The sequence below is a fragment of the Cavia porcellus genome, unplaced genomic scaffold (genome assembly GCF_034190915.1).
Source record: "Cavia porcellus strain 051 isolate PalLab524CR breed Dunkin Hartley unplaced genomic scaffold, mCavPor4.1 scaffold_27, whole genome shotgun sequence".
Classification (NCBI taxonomy): Eukaryota; Metazoa; Chordata; class Mammalia; order Rodentia; family Caviidae; genus Cavia; species Cavia porcellus.
In genome coordinates, this window is record NW_026947510.1 from 48,222,297 (window position 1) to 48,246,596 (window position 24,300).

General features: G+C 33.8%; 1 protein-coding gene across 21 annotated transcripts in view; it reads right to left on the minus strand.

Moving 5' to 3' along the window:
• Sox5 (SRY-box transcription factor 5) overlaps window positions 1–24,300 on the minus strand; it is a 921,295-nt gene that overhangs the window by 177,317 nt on the left and 719,678 nt on the right. For 19 of the 21 annotated variants that reach the window (XM_063238388.1, XM_063238384.1, XM_063238383.1 and 16 more), the window contains 2 exons: window positions 19,723–19,895; window positions 15,152–15,220 (listed from right to left, as the gene is read on the minus strand). In XM_063238388.1, the coding sequence (XP_063094458.1) occupies window positions 15,152–15,220; window positions 19,723–19,895 (242 nt within the window). Of the gene's footprint in view, window positions 1–15,151; window positions 15,221–16,933; window positions 17,161–19,722; window positions 19,896–24,300 lie in introns of those variants that run through there. The other 2 variants (XM_063238395.1, XM_023565305.2) reach the window with 2 other exon arrangements.

Here is a 24,300-nt window from a genome sequence, read left to right on the forward strand (position 1 = left end):
TCTCATAAAATATTTGTATGGTTGTGACTGCACTCAAAAATAAAAATCATCAGATATTGGAATGCTGTCAAGGCATAGATAAGGAAAGATTTCGTGATGAATTTGTACCTAATTGCTTCGGCATTCTCAACTAGGATTTCATTGCATGTATCCCTAGTAGCCATGTGAGAGAACTACAAATAAAATACAACACTGGTCAGAAGTGACATTGGTCAGAAGTGACATTCACAAGGATTTCAAATTCTCCCTTATTAGCATCTTTGTGCTGCAAGGATACTGTTTGTTTTTTGTTTTTTAATGAAAGCACATATTCAGAAAAAATTACATCTGATAGTTATTTCTGCATTGTGTTTTTAGGTTTAAACTCTTACCTAAATGATCTGTTGTCCAGGAAAATTTTTGTGTGACAGGGGCAGAAATAAGTGAATAGAAAGCAACTGAGTAAGAGTGCAAAATAGAAGGAAAAAGAAGGAGGTAGGAGAAGACAGGTTAAATGAATGATGTGTTGATGGAAGTTTTGTACATCTCAGATTAAAATCATACTGTAATGCAGTTAAGAGCAGTGCCCTTTTTTAATTACAAAAGAGACTTCACTCATTGTCGCAAGGAATAGGGATTTAGAGAGAGATCTTATTTTCCTGTCCTTTATATAAATGTTTAAAACCTGTTTAAAACAAAGCTATTCTCAAGTGATAGGGCATAAAGTTTCCAATAAATGATACCATTTGAAATATAACAATACCTTACAAGGGACCTCTGGGAATCAGGCATTATTTTATAGTAGAAGAAAAAGTTAAATCAGTCACATAATAAGGAAATGTTTTCCTTAGGCAAGATAATTTTAATAATTTAGGTCTTTGAAACACACCAAGAAATAAAAAATTCCTTTATGCTATTTGATATTTCCTTTGAAAGAGCTTCAACTACTGTTTATCAAAATAATATTTTTTAATATTTTGATTTTTTAATATTAACATCAGATATCGTTTTCATACTATGGTACCATTTTACTTTCCTTTTTTAATCTGCTGAGTTTACCGATTCCAAAGACATGACATTAAACAATGTCATCCCCAAAGGATAAAATACAGGCACCAATTCAATGTAAAAGTAATTATTTTTACAGAAAAATAGGAATTATCCTGAATCTATAGAATACATGTTTTAAAGAAAAGTTTTGAACAGTCCAACATAGTGGTACACACATATAATCCCAGCACTCAGGAAGCAGAGGCAAGAGGACAATGAAAAGTGTACGACCAGTTTGGGTTATACATTAAGTTCAAAGCCAACCCAAACTACATTATGCTTGATACAATCAAGCAGAACTAAGGTGAATACCAGAAGAGTAGAATCTATACCAAATTGCTAGTATTATTTTTAAAGCCTTTTTAGTACCTCCATGATTGGTATTTTGCTATAAAAATATCTCCTTGTAAATATATAAAAATTACCAGATAAGATGCTTCCTGCTACATATGAAACATACAATGGAAACTAAATGGTAATTAGATAGCTAGGTAGCTAGATAGGAAGTCTTCATTCTTAAAAAAATGCTATTTTGTCATCCACAGTGGTAGGTACAGAATAGACTGCTTCCCAAAACAAATATATTTCATTAAAAACTATTTGTGCAGAAACTGCATGGAACTCTAAGTTTTATTCCTAACATGAACCTAATTATTAATGAGAACTGGACATGACCCTCATCATTTATGAACAATATCTTCTTCACATAAAGAAGAATAAAAACTTAAACGAGATTTGAAAGCTTATTTTTCTACTTTATTTTATTGACTGTGAAATTTTAAATTCAGTGCTAGTCAACATATTGGCCTGGGATAAGGTCAGCAGTTTATAATGGAATGTAAATCACCAAAACTGTCATCTTCATCAAAAAAGTCTTGCATTGAAAAGAAACGTCAGCTGAATTAAAGCTGAGGTTAGCCAGCTCCTTATCTCGCTAAGAGCTGGTAGCATTTCATAGACTGTTATGAGTTGCACATGTTCTTACACCTTCTTCCTGCCCAATCAAATGTTTATCCTTAAGCATACCGCTAACTTGTACCATTACTTGTACAGAAACTGAGAAGAATAAAATTCATAGGTTTCAGAATTATACTTTCTCAAGCAAGCAGTTGGTCGTGCATTAATCAATTAAGGCATTACACATTCAGTTTATCCCACCAGGACACATATTAACCATGGTATGTTTCCTGGGACCATATCTTCAGGCTTAAAGTTGGGTAAATTGGTCTGGCTGAAACAAGTATATGTATGATCAACAAAGGGAAATATGTTACTTACAGAGACAGCATGATATTCAGAGAAGGGCTAAATCATTGGGGTACACTCCTATCCTATTAGGAGTCTACTTTGTGTAAAAAAAGAATAACATGTGTGAATATGAAAGATACTTCAAATATGAAAGTCCTGGATACTTAAAGCAAACATAATAGATATTTGTTTACAGAAACTTAACTGCTGACTCCAGAAAATGATCCAGTATAATGGATCATTTAGCACTTCCTATTTGTAGAACTTACAGCTCAGAGAATCTATATGCTCACTCTTTAGAATAGTTTTTAAATTACGTTTAAAATTAAAACAAAAACATGCCCTCATCTATTTTGGTTATGTAACTATGTCTTTTCAGTTACCTGTGACAGAATATTTAAATATTAAATATTCATACAAGAAGGAAGAATGTGAATCGAGATTTTGCTTCTAGGTAAAGCTATCTATATAAGTGAAGGACACTTCCACTATTCAGGTGCTTCAAAGCACGCATTTGGTCAAAGCTAGGTGCTTTCATAAATAATATTGGAGATCTACAAATTTTTGGATGTTTCAAAGTAAGGGCAATTCCATCCCAAGTGGGTGCGAATGATGTCACCATTGATTCATTTTGCAAATTGTGACCTTAACAACAATGCATTTTCTCTTACCTTTCTGAAACTGCTAGTGGAATAATTTTTGCCTCTCTCCATATACACATGTACAAACACACACACCACATTTTTGTATACGTTACTTCATTCTAAAATGTCTCTGAGTGCTTGAGTCTGACTGATGTAAGATGTTATTTTGAACATGCCAAAGTATCTAAACGGCTCCAGTCTTTTCTTCTCAGCCCGCATTCCTTGATAAGTGGCACAGCTTCCCACTTATCAGTCACTCAAAGTGACTGTAGCTGTCAGTTGTGTACAAAGCGCAATCAGTTTGGAAGCGGAGACACCAGCATTTTTCTTCTCAGCTTGAAGCAAACACGTTTTGACTGCTAGTCATTCAATTTTAAAGCATCCTCAATTAGGGGCGGATGAAGATATAAAGAAAACACATCCTAAACACCTCCACCAGGCAACAGAAAAATTTTATTGTTATCTCTTGATTTACCTTAGGGCAGCCCCATCCCTCCTCTTTTTCCAGCTGCATGACACAGCCGCTCATGACAACACACCCTCTTTTCTGGAAAGACTGCAAAAATACCTTACACTAACATTCTGGGACACCTCTGCCGGAGCCTGTGTATGTTTTCTTTTGCCATCACCCCACGGAAAATCAAATAAGTTACTTTAAAATTAGAACATCTTTTAGATTCACTTTGCTTATTAGTGATCAACTGTTTATGCAGGGCAAACATAAAATACAAGTGCATAACAAGACAGAAAAAGCTGGCCAGAGAAAGGGATTATGAGAGGTAAACTGTAAATACAAAAGGTAAAGGCAGTAACGAGTGTCTACATAAGATGATCCAAGAATAACACATGAATGTAGTCACTGACAAACTGAGGACAAGGAAAACAGAAGCTCAAAGATGATATAAAATGTATGCAAAACTAAAAGATGGGTATAGGAGGAGAAAAATTTAAAATTACATGGTTCAGCAATATCCAGAGAAGATAAAAAATGATCAAAAATACATATAGAAACTTGTGTGTGTGTAGATATATTACATGCAAATGTAAATTAATATAAATCTGTGTTTCAATTTATATTATGATATTGAAAACTACTAGCTCATTAGTTTACTTTCTTTAAGTTATACTTAAGAGTTCACCTCATCTAATGGCTTATTTAGTTTTTAACAAGGGTGTTAAGTGTAAATCTTTTTTAAAGAGACATATATCTTTCATAAATACATCATCCTACTTTTTTAACTTTTGTAAGTGAAGGTATAGTTATATGCATTTAAATAGAAAATGTTTTCCTTTTTTTGTATATTCTCCATTTATAAAAGAACAATCTCTCATCTGCTTATTGCAGAAATCAAAATTAATTAATTACTCAAAATATCCTGTCCCGTTTGTCAATTTGAAGTCTCACCCAGTTTGGTAAGTTTTATTTTCTCCAGGTTATGTAGATTAAGTTGCTGATCATCACACTTCGAGAGAGAGAGACAGAGTGTTTTCAGCTCAAAGTACTGAACTTTCAGGGTCTCAGATTCATACACACAACACAGTTTTAGTCCTAAAATAGAGAAAATGTCATAACCTTCCTGTATTCCAATGATAATCATGAGATGATGTCTAAAAGTGCCAAGCACTTCCTAAGTGATAGTCTGCTCTTCCATCATTATGGCAGAAAATGATCATACTGATATTTTTCAATACTTAGAATGCTAAGTTGAATTTTTTATAGAAACAGAATGACAAGGAAAAGGTGGTATATATTATATGCATAACTATTTCATGGTTTGGATGTCTTCACTAAAATTATCAATTGAAAAGTTTGTAAAATAGAATAAGGGGGAAATTTTTATTAAACTTACTGGACTTTATAATAGGAAATTGATGCACCTTGTTTGCACTTTTTTTTTTAAACTTTTTATTGGTACTAGGGATCAAACTCACAACCGCCTGCTTACAAGGAAGGTGCTTATGGCGCTGAGCTAAATCTCCAGCCCCTGGAAATTGATGCATCTTGATTGGGTTATAAATCACACAGAGCACTGAAAGTGTTGGTTCTTTATTTTTTTGATATCTATCCAAACTCTTTATTATTTGTGTCTTAAGGAATAGAGAATTACTGATGTGTGGAGTGTTTGATACAGGTATATAATAGGTACTGTATCCTACTCCATTTCATGAACTGATTCATTCAGTAAGTATTTCTAAGTTATGAGATGTCAGGCAGGAACTATTACATGTATTGGTTTTGGTGATGAGCAAGCCACATGAAATATTTTACTCCACAGAAATCACTGTCATGTGAGTGCTAAAGTAGTGAGAAAACCAGCAAAAAACCAAATACATATACTTGTTTATTTGGTAAAAAAAAAGCTATGAAAAAAAAAGTAGAATAAGAACTTGCAGACTGCTTGGACTGGGCTGTTAAGAGGCAGACTCCATGAAGAGAAAAGCTTTGAATTACAAGTCTGAGTTATGGGGTGGATTGACTAACAAGCATTGCAGGCCATGAGAATGGCAAATATAAATGCTTGATGCTAGACTATCCTCATATGCTTCCATAAGACAAGAGGGTGGCGGTGACTTGATCAAATAGGTCCTACAGATTAGAATAAGGGCTATGAATTCCTAGCAAAAGAAATGGTTTTGAGTATGCTTATACAATGGTCAGATTTAAAAGATCACTCTGGCAGCTATTTGATATATCTATTTTCAGGACCAAGGGAAGAAGCCGGGTAACAAATGACTAGGAGTTTACTTCAGTAGTTCAAACAAGAAATGATGGTGACTTCCATTAGACTGTAAGTAGAAAATTCAGCAAGTTGACAGATTTTGAAGATAAAAACAATAATTAGTTAGTTGTGAGGTGTGAGACAATGAAAGGATTCAAGATAGGCTCCTAGGTTTTTAGACACAGCAAATGGCAAATGCTATCTAATTGAGTGGTGAATAAATTAGGAAAGAATGAATTTGAGAATGTTAATTAAAGGATATGCTTTAGAAATGGAAAATCTGAGGTCCCCATTAGGTATCAATTTAAATAGTCTGGGTAGGTATGTGGCTATTTCACTCTGAAGTTTAGGAGAGAGATATAAATTAGCTAGGGAGACAAATGTTGAAGTATTACCTTGGGAATGGTATCTAAAGCCATTAGACTAAAAGAGACCATTTAGAAGTAAGTGTGGGTAAAGATATCAAATGATAGAGCATTACAGCAATTCAGCTTTTTAAGGATGAGAAGAGAATTCATAAAATGAAACTGAGAATGGGGAATAGAAAGTCTAAAACAGAAGCAAAATGTTTTGCTTTTGTTTGATATCCAGGGGATTTTTCGGTGGCCATCTGAAGAGTGTTACAAGAAAATAGAAGTGAACAGTTTTATTAAATGTTGCTGTGAACTTAAGAATAAAGAAGACAGAGTTTACTACTTCTAGAATATTCACTATAGAAGAATCACCTTTTCTTCTGCTTCTCCTACAAGGGAAATGTAGAGACAACTCTACTGTCATAAGGACATCTTTGATTCTGTATCCTTTATCATTTATTTTTCATTTTGTTCACCCATGTGCCTTTTTACAAGCATGCACACACATATACAGAGAAAAACATAACTTAGTTTCTCATTACTTGTAGGTAATACAAACTTTACCAGCACAACAGTAGAAGTTAGTACTCTGTCTGGGGAGCAGAAGTAAATTTGTCATTCTCAGGGATGCCTGGAATATGTGTCTTGAACCATGATAAACTGTGCTCCTACTACAATAACTGATTTTACACTAACATTTCAGTAATTTCATTTGCATTTAATTGTCTACTTGTTAACTCTTTCTTTAAAAAATCTCATAAAATAGAAATTCTTGATAATGATTTTATATGAGTATTGCAGCATTTATGTCACCACATTTATGTGTCAACTAAGGTGAAAGAAACAGTAGTTCGTTTTAGGCCAACATTGACTTCTGCCCTAAATTCTCCAAATCTTTCTGTTGCTGTCCATATGTCTTGTTGTATTTTGTTTTTCCCTACTTGATAATTACGTTCCCAGGGTCTTATCTAAGCACTGATGGTCCCTACTTTGTTAACTGATAGGACATGTACTCACTGAAAAGCCTCAGTGAGAAAGTATTCAACTTTGTCCACAGGTAATTGGCTTAGGAGAAGGTTGAAAAACCGTGGGAAAACTGCTGTACCCTGCTTTCTAGGCCAGTCTCAGTGATTCCAGAATGGCCATGTTTGCTACTCATGAAAAAGCAGTTGTTCCAGACACATGGCGGAGTTGTAGAAAATGTTCCCAGCACTTTTTCTATGGCTCTGTAATTTCATTTTACAGGCAGACTTCTCATCTCTGGGCCATAGCAACACTAGTCAAAGAAAGACTGAACAATTATCAAAATGGATTAAATGAAACCAGTATTCACCTCAGGAATCATATTACATATTAAAGAAAAAGAAACACAGAAATGGAATATTAGGAAAATAAAACAATATAAAAATTTAAGATTTCACATGAAAATAAAAGAAAAAATTCCTTCCATAAATGTGTTTTGTATCTTTTCAGGAAGGAGCCAAAGTCAGGATGAATCTCAGAGATAGAATTATAACTTCCAAGCACTTTTATAAGCACCGCTTTAATATAGTCATCAATTTAAGATCAATGTGGGCTTTGTATTTTCACCTAAAGTCTTCACTAATGATGTTTAAAGTTTAAAAGTTAAAGCCATAAAATAAGGTAATTATAATTTTATACACATATTAACTATTACTGTTTGATAAATTCATCAAAAAACAAGAGCTACGAAGCAGATATTAAGGAAAAGAGGACTCTAGTGATTTGATTTATTCTTAAGGGTTTGGAGAAATTTAAAGAAACATTGAGTCCAACAACATTAGAGAAAAATCATCAAAAAACTAATAGAAAAAGGGATCACAAACCATACTAAATCACAAAGCTACATGTAGAAGAAACTTAGAATACCCTCCTAGAGTCTCTAGAAAATAAACAAATTGAAAAATGGAAACTTATACTGAAATATAAACACCATGTATTGATTTTTAACTTTCAGAATGAACCAACAGATAAACCATGCATGCATGCTTGCGTGTGTGTGTGTGTGTGTGTGTGTGTGTGTGTGTGTGTGTGTGTGTGTCTGTTACAGAAATGGACAACTAAAAATGAATGAAGAGATACACCATTTCACCTGACAGAGAAAGTGTCAAGTGACACTATTTATTCTTGAATGAACAAGAAATGATGCAAAAGTTAACAGGCTTAAAAGAATTCACTAAAAGAACTTATATGACATAACTACAACCTGAGGGCAGGGAAGATAATGGGGAGACATTATTAGAGGGGCAATAAGTGATCTAATTAGATCTTCTTATTTTCAAGTTATGATATTTAAAGTTGGTCAGTAAAATCATACATTTTTATATAGAAATAAATGCTAGTAGTTTATTACAAAATAGAAGCAAAGATTGGAAAGTGGCTCCTTCTGAGTACAGGGACATAATCTGGTAAAAAGATTGAGTTTGGGAAATTTGGTTTCCTTATTTTCTTAAACTCTTTTAGTCATGTAGCATATGTTACAGCAATCAATCATGAATATTGATATATTTGTACCTGTCTATTCAGAGAAAGATTTGAGCAGGGAAATAAACAATATGAATGAGTAGAATTCCATCATTGGTAACACCCAGGAGACCTTGTAAAAAAATAAAAAAAGTGCAGAGTGGGTCGCTCAGGCCTGTAATCCCAGTCACCCAGGAAGCTGGGGAAGGAGGGTCACAAGTGGGAAGCCAGTCTGGGCAACCCGGTGAGGAAGACTCCATTTCAATATAAAATAATGTAAGGTGGGCTGGGATGAAAGTAGCTCCATGGGATTTGTCTGGAATACATAAGATCTTGGGTTCAATCCCCACAAATAAAGAAGGAAATAAAAAGATAAATGAAACAGAGGGGTTTCACAGTGACTCTCCTGAGGAAAAGGACTGAGGTGCAGGCCTTCAGATTCTCTCTGTTCTTTCAGGACAGGCTGCCTGTCCTCTCAGACAGAAGATCTGTTTCCCGAAAGTAAAAGAATAAAAGAAAAGTTCTTAAAATTGTTAAGAACTTTGCATTTGCACATTTCTTCTTTTTATAGTCTATTTGAATGCCAAAAAATGTCCAGTTGTGCTTTTATTTCATATGCAAAACATTAGCCAGAGCTCAAGGAGTTAATGTATTTCCTTCTCAGGCTGACTGCTACCCTAATTGCATGGTGTTTATTCTTGGCATTTCCAGTTTTCCAAAGAGACAAGGTTACCTTGCAATCTCTTTGTGCTCATGTGTATGTGCAGGGTCTTGTTCAGGGGGGTAAAATGCTTCCAACTTACCACACTCAAAGAAAGAAATCATAAATCAGCAGGTCAGGCAGGTACTATTATTTCACCTTTAACGTCATTATATTTTCAATATAATGTTTCAATGGACCTCTTTCTGCATAATAATTTATCTAGAATTACCAAAACTCTAATGAGCTCAGAGAACTTTGGCTTCAATAAAATGAAACCTTTATCACAAATTGGTTGAGCCCACGAACACAATTTAATCATTCAATTTTATATGTCAAGTTGGCTTTTTTTGTTTTGTTTTGTTTTGTTTTACTTTGTAGAAATACGTTCCTGAGGATAGAAAACTCACTTTTTAAAACTTGATCCATTAAGCCTTAAATGGCAGAATATTAGTGAAATAAAAATGAACGGAACCAAAAATCAGAGCACTTAGAATTCAGTTATTGTTACACAAGTAACAGCTATGAAACACCAGGAAACTCTTCTAACCTTACTTGGTTTCTGTTTACAACTGTAAAACAAGAGACAAGTCAATAAAGGCTTTCTAAAACCACTCGTAGTTTTCAAATCATATAAATTTGGAACAATGAACACAGTTTTCAGTGACTACTATCATGTGAATTTATATGAATGTGTATTTTCTTAGGAGTTTTATTGGCTAGAAATTATTCATGAAATTGTTTATCACTGGAAATACAGAAATAAAAATATATTTTTTCTAATGACTCAAGTAAAAACTTGTAGCATTTTGCTCCCACTAAATACCAAGTATTATGCCACTTAGTTCTTCAATTACTGAGCATAAATTAGATATTATAATTTCTGTTTTATGGATGAAGACAATGAAAGTCAGAGTTAACAATATTCCTAATGAAAATATTGGCATAAGGTATATTTAATTCCAGGACATTGATCTCAACTTTTTTTGAAAAAGACTATTTATTGTAGTGGAAACTATATTTCATAAAGCTAAATATAATGTCATACTACCTAAAGAATCAAGTTCCTTTCTAGAGTACGCAATGGAATACACGCTGCCCAACTAAGAATACAAAGAAACAGAAATAATTTCCTTCACTCTATACTTAGCTCCAGACAGAATCAGCAGCCCAGGACTATGACTAATCCTTACTAATGCTTACCTTATAAGAAACAATAAGAAAGGGTTATTAGCTATCAATTCTTTGCCCTCAGGAGAACACAATGAACAATAAGGTAAAAAGTTTATCAGAGGAGGAAATGCAATAAATTTTTAAAAATTTCTTTTGTAAGTTCAAACACTTATCTCCTTGCATGGGAATCATAACAAATATACAGTTAAAAGGAAATACAGTATTTTTAAAGTTTGTCCTTAAAATATTTTAAGTAGAGTACGTACTAAAGTCCACTGTTGGATTAACCTTACTATTTTCTGACAAGAACCTTAAATTCTTTTAGGCACTACTATAAAGGGGATGAAATTTTATAACTGGGACATGGTTCTCAGGTACATGCCCAAAGTCATAGAAGCTCTACCTCATAAGAAGCTTCAAGAATAAAAGGAGCATGAGTCTCCAGGAACACTTGATTTATCGTCATAATGGAAGTTGAGTAGAGGTCACTTGTTTTCTTGCCTTGAAAGGTTTTCATAATAGAAAGCCAGGTCAAGATGAACCACTAGCCTTGGTTCAATATTTGAAACATAAACCATTTAACCATCAGTATTAGAAATGGTTTGATTTAATATAAAAAGAAATTAACTAAAAGGTACTGCAGAGTATTTCACAGAGTTAAAGGCGGTTTTTCTTCATAAAAAGGAAAATATTTTTTCTCAAATATTTACAAATTTCATCTAATATGGTATATGCATTAAAATTATAAAGAAAAATGAAATTAAATGTTCTATATTTTGAGATTGGTTTAAAAATAGGAGAGGGAAATAATTTGAATATTAAAAAACAAACTTCATGTTTCTATGAAATTGGAGTCACACAAAAATTGATTTGTTTTTGAGGGAAGATATATGCTTCTTGTATTATGATATCTTATTTGTTGAGTGGACTGATTTGTGATGCTAATTTATGAACTTGAATTCTTGTTTTAATTTTTAAAGAATTAATGAAAAAGTCCCACCGAACATAGTAACTCCGTAAAGTTTTTAAAAGGAAGAACTGTAGCCTGAGCCTTCAATCTAATTGTAATAAGGTAATGTCAGAGATAAGGTTGTTTTCTTAATGTAATAAAGACAGATCATAATGAATTGATCCAGAGCAATTAAATAAAATTAGTTCACTTGCAAATTTTTACCATTTTTTCTGAATTATTTTTGTACAAATAAGTTAAATAAAACCTATTATTGTTTTATTCATCAAGGATTGAAAAGACAGAAATAAAAAGTCAAGAAAACTTTTAAATACCCTGGCTTATTAATATATGTGAATGTTGTAGACAAATGTGAAAACCTACTTATAATTTTTTAATCAAATGATATAATTTCAAAAGAAATAAAGATGTCTACATTAATTTCTTCTTTAGATGGATCTGAATTAAAAAAACGAGGAAGATGCTAGGAATATCTTCCTTGTCATTTAACATATCCATCAAGTGTGAAAACTAACCCACTCCAACTTTTAACAAATCAATCTAATCCATTTAGCAGCTCTGTCTCACACATGTAATGCATTGTGTGCCTTTAATATTTGGAACAAATTAATGTCCTTTGTATTTTCAAATGAAGCAAAATGTTAACTCTGAGCCATAAAACAGTATAGTTAACTGGAAGAATATGGAAAGTTTATTAAAATATGAAAATCTTTGCATGTATAGATAAATGTATATGTTTCTTTATAATTTGAGAGCAGTAACAATGGCACAAATACCTAACGAGATTCAGTCATGAGGAATAATGAAAGTTGGTATTTTTTCAAAAGAAAGAACACAAAAGAAATAGATCAAAATACTACATAAATATCTTCAAATAACAAATTTAATCTATGACAGATTTTTATGTGTTTGATGCTATATGCATTTTTCTTTAGTACTGTAATTCTTTCTAAAATTCGATTTACGTAAAACGGCAGGCTAAATATTTTTCCTTTTTTCTTTGTCATATGTTTCAAAGGAAAAGGAACAAGTGGAAATAAGTGAAAAGGGGCATGAAAGTACTCTACAAAGAAAGTGGGTAAAGATTTGTGTAGAAGTAAAATGGGTCTGCTCTGTATTTTCAATTTTGTTTCCACATATTTCAGTGTATCAGTGCTTCCCATAATAGTTGGAACAATCTTCAGTAATTATTAATTTAAATATATAATAATTTTCAGAAATACAAACTGTTGATACGATGCTACAAATTGGCAGCTTATAACTATATATTGGAACTATGAGTATATTTAGATAATATTCTAGACACTGTGGAGAATAATTCAGATTTTGGTCTTGCTCTATTCTTATGATTTTTTGCCTGAATCATTCCTGATTCCCAGGATATTTTTTTTTAAATATAACTGCTTAATGGGTTTGTAACTCAACCAGTTTCATTTATCTAAATTATCCCCATTATAAAGAGGATAAATGTGTGTATGATAGCCTTAGATCTCAATGCTTGCATCCCCAAAATTACTTCTAGTGCAATACTATTATCTTTAGGGATTTAAAAAAAAAAAAAAAAAAAAACCTTCTGAACTAGTGGAGATAGAAAGAAGCACATAAAACTCTAACCTTTCAACATTTTCACACACAGATAAATTTCTATTAGCAGCCACAAAACTTCTTCTGACCATAGTTCTACCAGTGACTAATTGAGTATTATTGAATAAGTCAATAATTTTGGACTCAGCTGTCTGGAAGACAGTTTTTATAGTCACATTATTTCTAGGATAGATAATATTTAATGCATTTTTCATTTAAAATGCTATGACTTATAGATTATAGTGCTCTATGCTATAGTGCAAGAAAACTATTCATTTTAAATATTTTGTCACTATGATAAGGTTTAAAATTCACATTGTAAATGTAGCAGCCATAATTGTGGGTTAACATCTCAAAAAAAGTTGAAAATTATGGATAAGTAAAAACACATGATTTTTTGAGCTTTTTACATATTTGTAACATAAATTTAGGTGTATTTTTGCAATTCTTTTTAATAGAGGACTTTCCCCCTGATTTAGGAAAATTATAAAAATTTTAAACTTGGTATCTTCATCAAATAGGCAGTTAAAATATATGATTTATCATATTATCAATTATGGAATCATATCTTACAGTGAGAAACTGTCATAATTTCAATGACTTAAGTTTTCACTTACTAAAAACACTTTAAATGCAGATAACCTGGTGCCATTGAATGAAATTATATACAAAGTTAGTGTGCTCTAATTAAAAAGTATGAAATCCAGTGAACAGTTTTAAACCATAAAATTATTAACAATATTCCAAACGGGAATGGATAGTGGTATATTTAAAAATGTATTGTCCATAAATACAAGGCAAACACACCTGTCTGGAGCATCTAACTCGTGTCCTAGAGTGTCACTTAAATTGTTACCAGCTCACTAAAAGCTTGGGTAGATCAGGAAAGAATAAACATTGGCTTATTTGAGGGTAAGAAAATTAAGTATATTTCACCCAACTATATAAAATGGGACAAATTTTGGTGGCAAAGACATTAAAACATTATCTATACATGCATGAAATAATTTTGACATGTTTGGTTATTTTATTATAATTATACTTAATAAAATGTTAGACTTATAAGATACAATTTTAAGAAAATGATGCATTTCTACTCAAATGGGACAGATTCAATAGAAATGTAACAGTTGCCTCCATATAGGTTAATGGTAGTTTATCACCCAATTTAGGTCACAAAGGTCCATAAAATTGGAGTCACAGATCTGTGCATTATATTCCTTGACATTGACAAAAACTATATGTTATGCACTTAAGTGTGCCTGGGTAGATCTCAGAGGCATGGCTTTGGGTACTATTTCGCTTCCTGTCTCCTTCCTCTGTGGCAGCGTTAGCCTGCTCAGCTTCCTGGTCTCCATGCAGTGAGCAGCTTTGTTCCCACACACCCTCCTCCCTTCATGGTGTTTCTGGCCTTGATGCCAGTTTGTTACAGACTATAATCTTTGACACTTTGAACCAATTTAAACCTCTCCTCCTTTCACTGAGGGGTGTTAGGTTGTGATCCTAGCAACAGAAAAACTGACTTACAATAAATGATGTCATTTGATCCTCATAAAATCTCTTACAAAACAGTGATTTTCAGCAAGGAGTTTCAGAAAGGGAAACAAAGAACTCTCTCGAAGGTCATGCAATTACAGTGAATAACTGGACATCCCTCCCTGGCAACTTCCTTTTGCATTTTGTTACCAGCACAGCTTCTAAATTCCTTGTTTATTAATGCATTTTACCATCACACATTTCCCTTTATGAAAAACATATAGAATTTTTACCTTGGTTTCCACATGAATGACAGCTGACACACCAAAACATTAGTTTCACCATATTTCCCTTTGAACAGGCAGGGCTCATGAAAATATAATCATAAAAGTTCTCTCTGGCACTTCTAACAGAAAATGTGATACACATTTCTGCTTCAGTTTCTTGCACTTGCCTCATTCAACATATTTACAGGCAACAGAGAAAATAAAACATTTCTCTGCAATCAGTTTTTTTTCAAGATAAAACTTACTGGCAGTTTGCTTAGGTAGAATCTCCTTGGTATTAGAGCCTGTGACGAGGCAAGGCACAAGAGGCAACGTGTCATGAAATAGGGTGAAGATCATTTTAAATTTGGAGACTATTTCAGTTAGATCACAGACAAGTCTCCCTACTAGTCTAATGGTAGTTTTATCACCCAATTTAGGTCACACAAGAATAAGAAACAAAACATAGTTTTAAGTGGAAATAATGAAAATATGATTTCTGACCTGGATCTGTTGCTGAAGCAAGTTGATTTTGTGTTGTTGCTGTAGAAGCTGCTGCTGTTGCCTTGCAATCTGTGGAGAAAAGGCACATGGAAAATTTAAAAGTATATTTCAATAGCATGTGAGGAGCTTCCAGCGGTCTGCTTCTCAAAGTTTGATTTGACACTGATCAAGTTGATCAGGATACCACATCAGTGATCGATCGCAGTAAGATACGGTAGTTTTAAAAACTTCCTGTCCCTGGTGATATATTAAAAAGGCATGTTGTGACATTTTCAGCCCTTTTCTACAAAAGAATGTTGTATAAACAGAGTGAGGGGGTTGCAACCAAACAGTTTAAAGTAATAGTAAGTACTTCAAAGTCAAGTCCAAAACTAAAATAGAAATTTAACCCTCCATAAGATCATATCAAGTGTTTTCTATCTCAGAGAACAACACAAACATGGCCTGATCATTTTCACTTAGCACATCCTTTACATTTGCTTGACAGTGTCCCATGCCATGATTTTATTTTTAAAATTTAAGGACTTCCTAAGGACAAGTCCATAAATTCAGAGACGGTAAGGAGTATGCATGTATGGTTTACCATTTTCAGAGCCTGACATAAAGGGATATTGAATAAACACAAGAATGAGCATGTTAGAGGACATTTTTAAATACTTTAATACTTGATAATAGTCAGAAAATCTCCTCATAAAGATATAGCTTCTTATCTAATGAAACTTATAATGCTGTTATATTAAATGTTAGACTTCATCCTCATCAAGACTTATCAATATCTTTCCATTATAAAAAATATACCTTAATTTCTGTATTGAAAAGTTACAAACCTATAAAAAATTGATACATTATTATTAACAAAAGTAAAGAAGTCATTTAATGCTGGTGTGTCTACAAAGTTGCACCGTGATTATTTCCTTTTTTGATATTGGTACAATTACAAAGTCTAAATCTTTTTACTTGGCCATTGGAATATGGTGGGAGAAAAGCAAACTTTGTATTTTTCTGAAAAAAAAAAGAAAGAAGATGGTTAAGAAAAATAAAGGCATATTATTCTTTTCCTTTAATTCTTCCTTCAACATTATGAATATCTGAATTTATATGTAAAGCCTTTTACCAGTAACATGAGAGTATTAAGACTCTGCTCACATCATAGCCCTCCACACTTCCTCCTGTTCTAAACCCCTTAGCCTCTGGCCTGGATGACTTCAACAGTCTCCTAATAGTTCTTGTTTCTGTCTTTGCTCCCTGTAGCCGACTATCAACAGTCATCCAGAGAGGTCTGTGGAAGTACAAACCAGTAACCATACAAAGTCTGCAAGCCCGTATGGCTCACTTCCCTATTTCCTCTAAGACTATTTGAATGCTACCCCTTCAACAAGGTTTCCCTTCAGCAACTGGTTTAGAGAGTATATCTCTACCTAGCCCTCGTGCACAAATCTCTGCTTTATTTGTCATCACAACATTTATCAACAGAAGCTATGGTTTCACTAGCTTACTCAACGTTTGGCTCTTTCAACTGGAATTCAATACATGACAGATTTTTAAAATCTATTTTATTGCCTTCTATAATCCTAATAACAGAAAAGATCCATGGGGCTAAAAAAGAACTTACGGAAAGAGGCTCAGACCTGGCTGGAAGACTGATGGGTGAGTTAGGTCCTTCTATGTTAGTATGCGTTGTCATAAAAGTATTATTATACACACTGCAGGGATATCTTGCATTGTCTAACAAGTGTTGGGAGGGGGCTCAAAAAAGAAATTGTCAAGAGAGGGAAATCCCACCTGAATCTTAAGGAAAAGTTTGAAAGTCCTTTATGTAGAGATCTGCAACCCCACCGTGGAGGCTGTGCGTTCCAGCTCTGTTTCATAGGGAGTAACTTGGGTAGCAGTGTGGATTCCAGAAACCTGACCTCTTCTCATGCTTTGGAGGTAGTAGCATACCTGGTCATCCCTCCAACACTGAGAAGAATTCTGAAGAGACCTCAGGATTTCTAATGTTCCAAGCAGAATTTTGGAGGTCTTGAGAAAATAAAACATTCTAGAATTCTTTGGCAGTACTCAGGGGTTGGTCAGAACATGAGAGAGAGAGAGAGAGAAAGAGAGAGAGAGAGAGAGAGAGAGAGAGAGAGAGAGAGAGAGAGAGAGAGACAGAGACAGAGAGACAGAGACAGAGACAGAGACAGAGAGACAGAGACAGAGACAGACAGAGACAGAGAGACAGAGAGACAGAGAGAGAAAGAGAGAGAGAAATCTCTTTATTAGTAACTGCTTCAAATTTTTCAGGACAAATGTGCCCTCTGATCTACCAAAGCAGGTAGGAATTCTATCAAAAAAAAAAAAAACCCTAAGTGCTACAATTCATAGGCTCCCAAGAGTCTGCAGCAGTCACATAACTGAACATACTATAGTAAGTTAAGGACAAGCAAAGAGCAGGATTTTCTATAGTATCATAGGCACACATTGAGAATGCCTTTATCACAGGATGAAAGCAAGAGGATCATGGACTATATCCAATAAAAGGCCAAATAAATCTTTAAAGAAAGTAATGAGGCATTGTATTAAAAATAAAAATATCATTTTTCAAGCAGAGATGAACCCCTGAATAAAGTGAAAAATAATGGTGAGGGCAGGCACTTCAAACTATTCAAAAGAGGTAATCTGAGTATTTCTTCACCTCTTTCAACTCTGCTAGTTTATACTTTGGAACCTGTTTAGAGGGTTTTCCAGCATATGTAAACATACAAACACCCTTGTTTAAATAGCGGCCACCCTCCACATGGGACAGAAAGTAGACTGTGCCCAGAACATGGGACCCATGGAAAACAGGCATCATCCTTATGCATAAACTGACCTTATGAGATCCTCTGTCCTATCTTCCTAGCATGAATTTTTAAAGAAACAGTTGGTAGGCACTGCTTTTATATTCCTGCTATATATTCGTCAATTTTTATTGTCTGTCAGACTTGCACTGCTAAAAGACCACAGAAAACTGTACTTTTAAAAGTTATGAATCAGATTCTAAATGATAAAACTAGAAGTTTCAATTTACATTCAAATAACATTTTCTTTAGCTTACTGCATCTCAAAATCTCCATTTTCTCTCGTTCACTTGGCCCTTCCTGGCACTCCTTAATCTGACTGCTTCTAGATGTGTTCACTTTCCTCCTCATCACCCCTGCCGCCCTTGGCCTCCTCCTACTTTTGCATGGTGTCACCTCTCTAAGGCCTACAAAACTGCCACCGCTCTGCATGAGATGCTGCAGGCCCAGCTGTGAATGTGTCACAGCTACAAAAAGGTTTATCCAATAACTCAATCTAAGGAGTACTGTCTTGTCATACCAATCAATATTTATCCTAGCTTCAATTTACTTATCACCATAAGTTATGATTTTGCTAATTTATGTATTCCTTTGCCAACCAGCTCTTTCCCCTAGAGTTTAGGGGCTTTCTCTTTCAGGTTAACTGAGATAAAACCTCAGGAATTAGCACAGTACTTTTATGTAACAAACATTCAGTTGCTAATCACTGAGTAAATGAATGACCTACTCTAGTAGTGTAACCTACAGTCTCTTAGTAGATCACTTAAGGAGTTCAAGTGAGGCACCCCTGCCATCTCCTGCCTGGCATTCTAGGTGTGTTTTACACACCTCTATCCAGGTAAGGGCAGCAGATGAGACCACCCTCTAGGTGTGTTTTACACACCTCCATCCAGATAAGCGCAGCAGATGAGACCACCCTCTTCAACCCACGTCACCCTCCTCTGACCTTCCCTACTCCCACTCTTGGTGTCTCATTCTTACCGATTCAAAGTCATTCGCCTTTCGCTTTTGTCTGCCTTAATTTACTCAACAGCTTATTCATGAATTGAATGCCCACTTATTAGAAATTCCCTTCACTTGTTGAGTCCTACCTACTCTTCAAAACATCTCGAATGTCACCTTTCTAAGGAACGAATATATTTTGAAATGTTCCTCACTGAAAATGGTATATTGTATGGATCACTTTTGGTATTTCTTTCATGACTACCCAAATTTGCCTTCAATCTATATTCCAGTTCAGTGTACTTCAGACACATTTTGAATTTTAGATTCTTTTGGGATTTGAAAGATGTGCCCATGCATGCATAATAAAATGTCTTGAGGAAGAACCCAAATCAAAATGTACAATTTATTTGTTTCTTGTATTTCTTAAATACATACAGTGACGGTAATTTTACAGAATATTTTCAGTTCGCCTGTATTTTGCCTTATGTGATGTCATGTTTGGAATTTCCCACCTCTCGCATCACGTTATCACCGATAAAGCTCTGGATGTTTGGCAAATGCAGGTTGTAGGTTTTGAGTATGACATCAGCCAGTACGTTTAGGACATTCTGGACTTGTTAATCAGTTTTAAGATCTGTTTTCCACTTGCATTTGCTTTGTTTTTTGCCTTTTCATTTGCTAAATTGTGGCTGGGGCTGGAAACTCTTATTCATCTTCAGATGACTAAAGTAGTCACCTACAAATAGCAGGCAAAACACAGTGTAAGGGATTTGGTAAGAACGCGATTGCATCTCCGTTATTACTCACCTGCTCTTGTTGCTGCTTGGCCAGCTCCATTTGCTGCCGCTGCTTCTCAATCTGAGATGCAGCCAGTTTCTTCTGCTCATCGTGGGCAGCCAATAGCTGCTCGCGCAGACTTGTCAGCTGGTTGATCATCCCCATGAGCTGCCTCTCTTTCTCAGCGAGGCTTTCAGGCGTCCCTGAAAATGACACAGCAATAAACATGGAAGAAAAATGAGAAGACAGTGACATTTCAGTGACAATGGCTCTCTTGGACAGGGAACTAGTCCAAACATAAGGTTTAATTCTTGAGCACAAAAACATGTATCTACCTTATTTTAGATTTCCACTAAGAAATAGAATAGTGTCTATTTACTTATACAAAATATCAGAGTGAGTAAATGTTGATTTTTTAAAAAAATAACAATACTGTATAAAAAAGTCAAAAGTATTTGGTTAACTATCTATTATTTCTAACGCGCTATGATGGGTCCTGTAGGAAATTTAAAAATGTCTAATGCATAATTTTTAACGTTTAGTGTTTCACATAATTGAAGAAACAATAGAAAGAGATGAAAAACTAATGCTTTCATGATTATTAGATTATTAGGCATCATCAATTAGGAGGCTAAGAAGTTCAAAGTCAGTCGAAGCGGCTTAGAAAGATCTTGTCTCAAAAAAGGCTGGAGATAGAGCTAAGCAGCAGAGCACTTGGCTAACATGCATGGAGCACTGGATTCAATTCCCAGACTTCAAAATAAAGAAATGAAAACAGAATCAGAACTACTAAGATTCAGAACCAAGAAATCCTATGCCAAGAGGAGAAAACTCTTGAGGCAAAGGATATAGCTCAGTGATACACTATATGTTTAGCACCTGCAAAGTCCTAGGCTCAATTACCTGCACCCCCTAGACACACACACTCAAGAGAGGAAAAATCTACTTAGTTAAACAGGTTTTAGACCATTTTTCCCATATGCCACTCATAAGTGAGCCTCAAAAATTAGATATGGCAAACAAAACAAATATTTAAATTTGAAAACACCACAATTCTCAAAATAGTGAAACAAGGCAACCAAATTAATATATTATGATCAAATAAGATTATGCATGAATCTAAGCTTTAGAGAAGTCATGGGTTCTCACTGAAAACTCATGATGTGCTCAAGATATTTAAAATATATAAGTGAATCTTAAGTTAGGTAAAACATTTATTTAATGCACCAGAAATAAGCACTGTGCAATGAAACAGAAATAACATCACTTTTAATTGTTCTTTTAAAATTCACATCATAGACAAGATCCCTACAGTAAAGTAGTAGCAGGAAGAGAGAACACACTCTTTAATTACAGTTTTCACTGCAGACATTAGACACTGAACACTGTTTTAATAATGAACTCATCACCTGTATACCTAATTAGAAAGGTCGAATATAACAGTCACCCTTCCCACCCCAGTGCATTTCTCCATACCAACTCTTGGTGAAAAGCCATGGTAGCTATAGTTAGTGCCTTATAATTTTCATGTGCCCATTAGGAATGGCAGTAAAGTTTCTAAAAAAGTTTCCAGTGAACAAATATCTAAGAATTTCCAGCCAGTATAAGGTAAGAACTACTACTTATACCATTTTTATTATCAGCATGTATCCTTGTTTAGAGCATTTGGTCAGTAAACTGATGCTAAGTAATTATTATACCTCATATATTTGGTTCCATCAAAAGAGAATAATGTGTTACCTAAGAATAATAGCTAACTGACTAATCTATTATAGCATTAAATAAATTAAATGTATCTTGGGAATATTTTCTTCTTTTTTATTTTAAAAAAGGATAAAACTAAACATAAAACATAGCAAAGCAGATCAGAAGAAAATGATGTAAGTGACACAGATTTCAAAGCAAGACAACAGGAGATCTATAGTGGCTACCATAACGTCTCTTGTTTTCTTCTAAATAGTTGTCTATATCTTTACACACAATGAATTCATACAAAACAAAATAGTATAAAACTGATCAGAACAGTAATGAAGGCATTTCAGGCCTTCAAAATCAGGCAATAGGAAACTCAACAATGGCTGCAATAATGACTCTTGTTCTCTTCAAAATAGCTGTCCATACCTTCATGTATGTAGAAATTAAATAATGCAAAACAGACTAAAATCACTCTTAACAAAGAATAGAAGCATTATTGGATTTCAAAGCATGGTACAGAATCAGCAATGGATACCATAATGTCTGGTTTTCTTCAAAGTAGCTGTTTATTTCATCACACATAATATAATTAATTCTCGTAAACTGTTTAGAAGTGCTAGGAATGTATAAGCCTCTACATGTATACCTATCTGGAAATTTTTCTTAATGAAAATATTTATATGGCATCAATAGCAGCATCTTACATTGTTTATAGAGATAAAAATTGCTACCAGATTTTAAGCAATACACAATAGAAATAGTAGTACACATTAATTATACTTCAAGAAGTAGTTATTCCACTCCTAGAACTCTACAAGAAGCAAACTAAGTGCACACAGATATTAAAAAGTGAAATATCATAACTTCACTTTTTTATTTTAAGTGAAACATAAAAAATAATCTATAAGTGGGAATATTCAAATCATTATGAAATATCCAATACATTTGGGTATTTTGCTTCCATGAAAAAGAATAATGATATAAGATTTATTATAATATGAAATTAGAAGAAAAAGTTTAATAGGAATACAACATCTTTATTAGCACTCATCTCAATCTATACATTTAGTTATAGTAAAAAAACACCAAAAGTAAACTTACCCATGTATTAACAGTTACTATTTAGGTGGGGAGATTATAAGTCATTTTAAATTGGGGTTGGGGATTTAGCTCAGCGGCATAAGCGCCTGCCTTGCAAGCAGGCAGTCGTGAGTTGGATCCCTGGTACCGATAAAAACGAAAAAGACCAAAAAAAAGTAATTTTTTCTTCATATTATTGATTTAGTAGCTTTTCTCCAGTGATTATTGCTATTATTTACATATTCAAAAAAGTATCTTGTCTCAACATGTATATTTACATATATAATCTAAAATCTTAAAAAAGCATTATTTATTTAAATAGCTGTTATAACAGCTATGTATAAAGAAACATTTGGTGGTGAATATTAAAAAAATATCATTTTGATATTCACTATTTTAATAATGAACTCATCACCTGTATACCTAATTAGAAAGGTCGAATATAACAATCAGTGCAGTGCAAATATATGTGAATATATAAAATTTATTTCACATTCAAAACAGAATTTCCCATTTTATTTTCCATATTTCATTTAATCCTTTGTATCTTTAGCCAACTTCCTTGAGTTTGCTTTTTTCTTTGTGGTACTGGTGGTAACCACTCTGCCACTGAGCTGCATTCCAAACCTTCAAGGCATCTCAAGCCTTCTCACATGAATCATTTCTGGCCTTAACCTAACTCAAATGCTTCTCATCCTGAACTCTGCATTTCAACAATTCTAAGAAACACACTTGAGCTAGTTTAATCTCTCTGGCTGTTAAAATGTGTAACATCTTAGACATATATGTGCCAACCCTAAGATTATCAATTAGCCCTGTATTCTGTATAATTACAGAATGAATATTTTTAAGTGATTATTTCAGCTGGAAAGTTCAGTGTTTATTAATTAGAATTTACCATTTTCCTTCAACTTTTAAAACATTATCACTTGATCAACATTCTATTACCATCCTCCTCTGTTCTTCTTTCAAATAGCCATCCCTGTATCCACTATACTAGCAAATCATGTTAATTTTTCTCAAAGTAGCTTTTTCTTTTCCTTTAGTTTTAATTACTTGAAATTACTTTTTCTACATTATTATGTTCATATGAGTAATAAATCATTATAAACACACAGTAAAAAGTCTTCAAACACTGCCCCTTCTAATAACATCCACTGTTATTATTTTCTTGCATATTATCTCTTTGTGAATGCAGATTTAAGCATCTGCCATAATAGTTCTATAACAGTTTGCTAAAGTTGCTGTAACAAAAGAATAAAGATCAGGTGACTTAAGCAACAAATTTATTACTTCACAGTTCTTGAGGCTATGAATTTGAAGATTAAGTTATCATCAGGGCTAGGTCCTTTTGAGGACCACAAGAGAAATATCTATTCTAGACTTTCCTCTGTGACTTATAAATGGCTGTCCTTTCTATGTGTCTTCATATCCTCTCTGTCTTTATGTCTGTCTAATCTCCTTTTCCTATGAGGACACCAGTTATATTTAATTAGAGTCTACCATAGTGACCTCATTTAACTACTGTGTAAGATCTTTTCTGAAAACTGTTCACATGTGAGCCTTCTGGGATTAAGATTTGAACATATGAATTTTGGGGGAGCAGAAGGCACATAGATAGTTCAAGCTATAACAATTTCTTTTGTATAAGTAGCATAGATACTACAGTATAGTATTTGGAAAGAGTCCTTGTTTCACCTTCCTATCCATCTCCACAGCCCTCCTTCATTGTCTTTTCCATGATTCTTGTAGCAACTTTTAATAGAATTCCCAGTTGTCAATTTTTTGCTCTATAAGTATAGCTTCTAAACTGGTACCAAAATTATCTTCCTA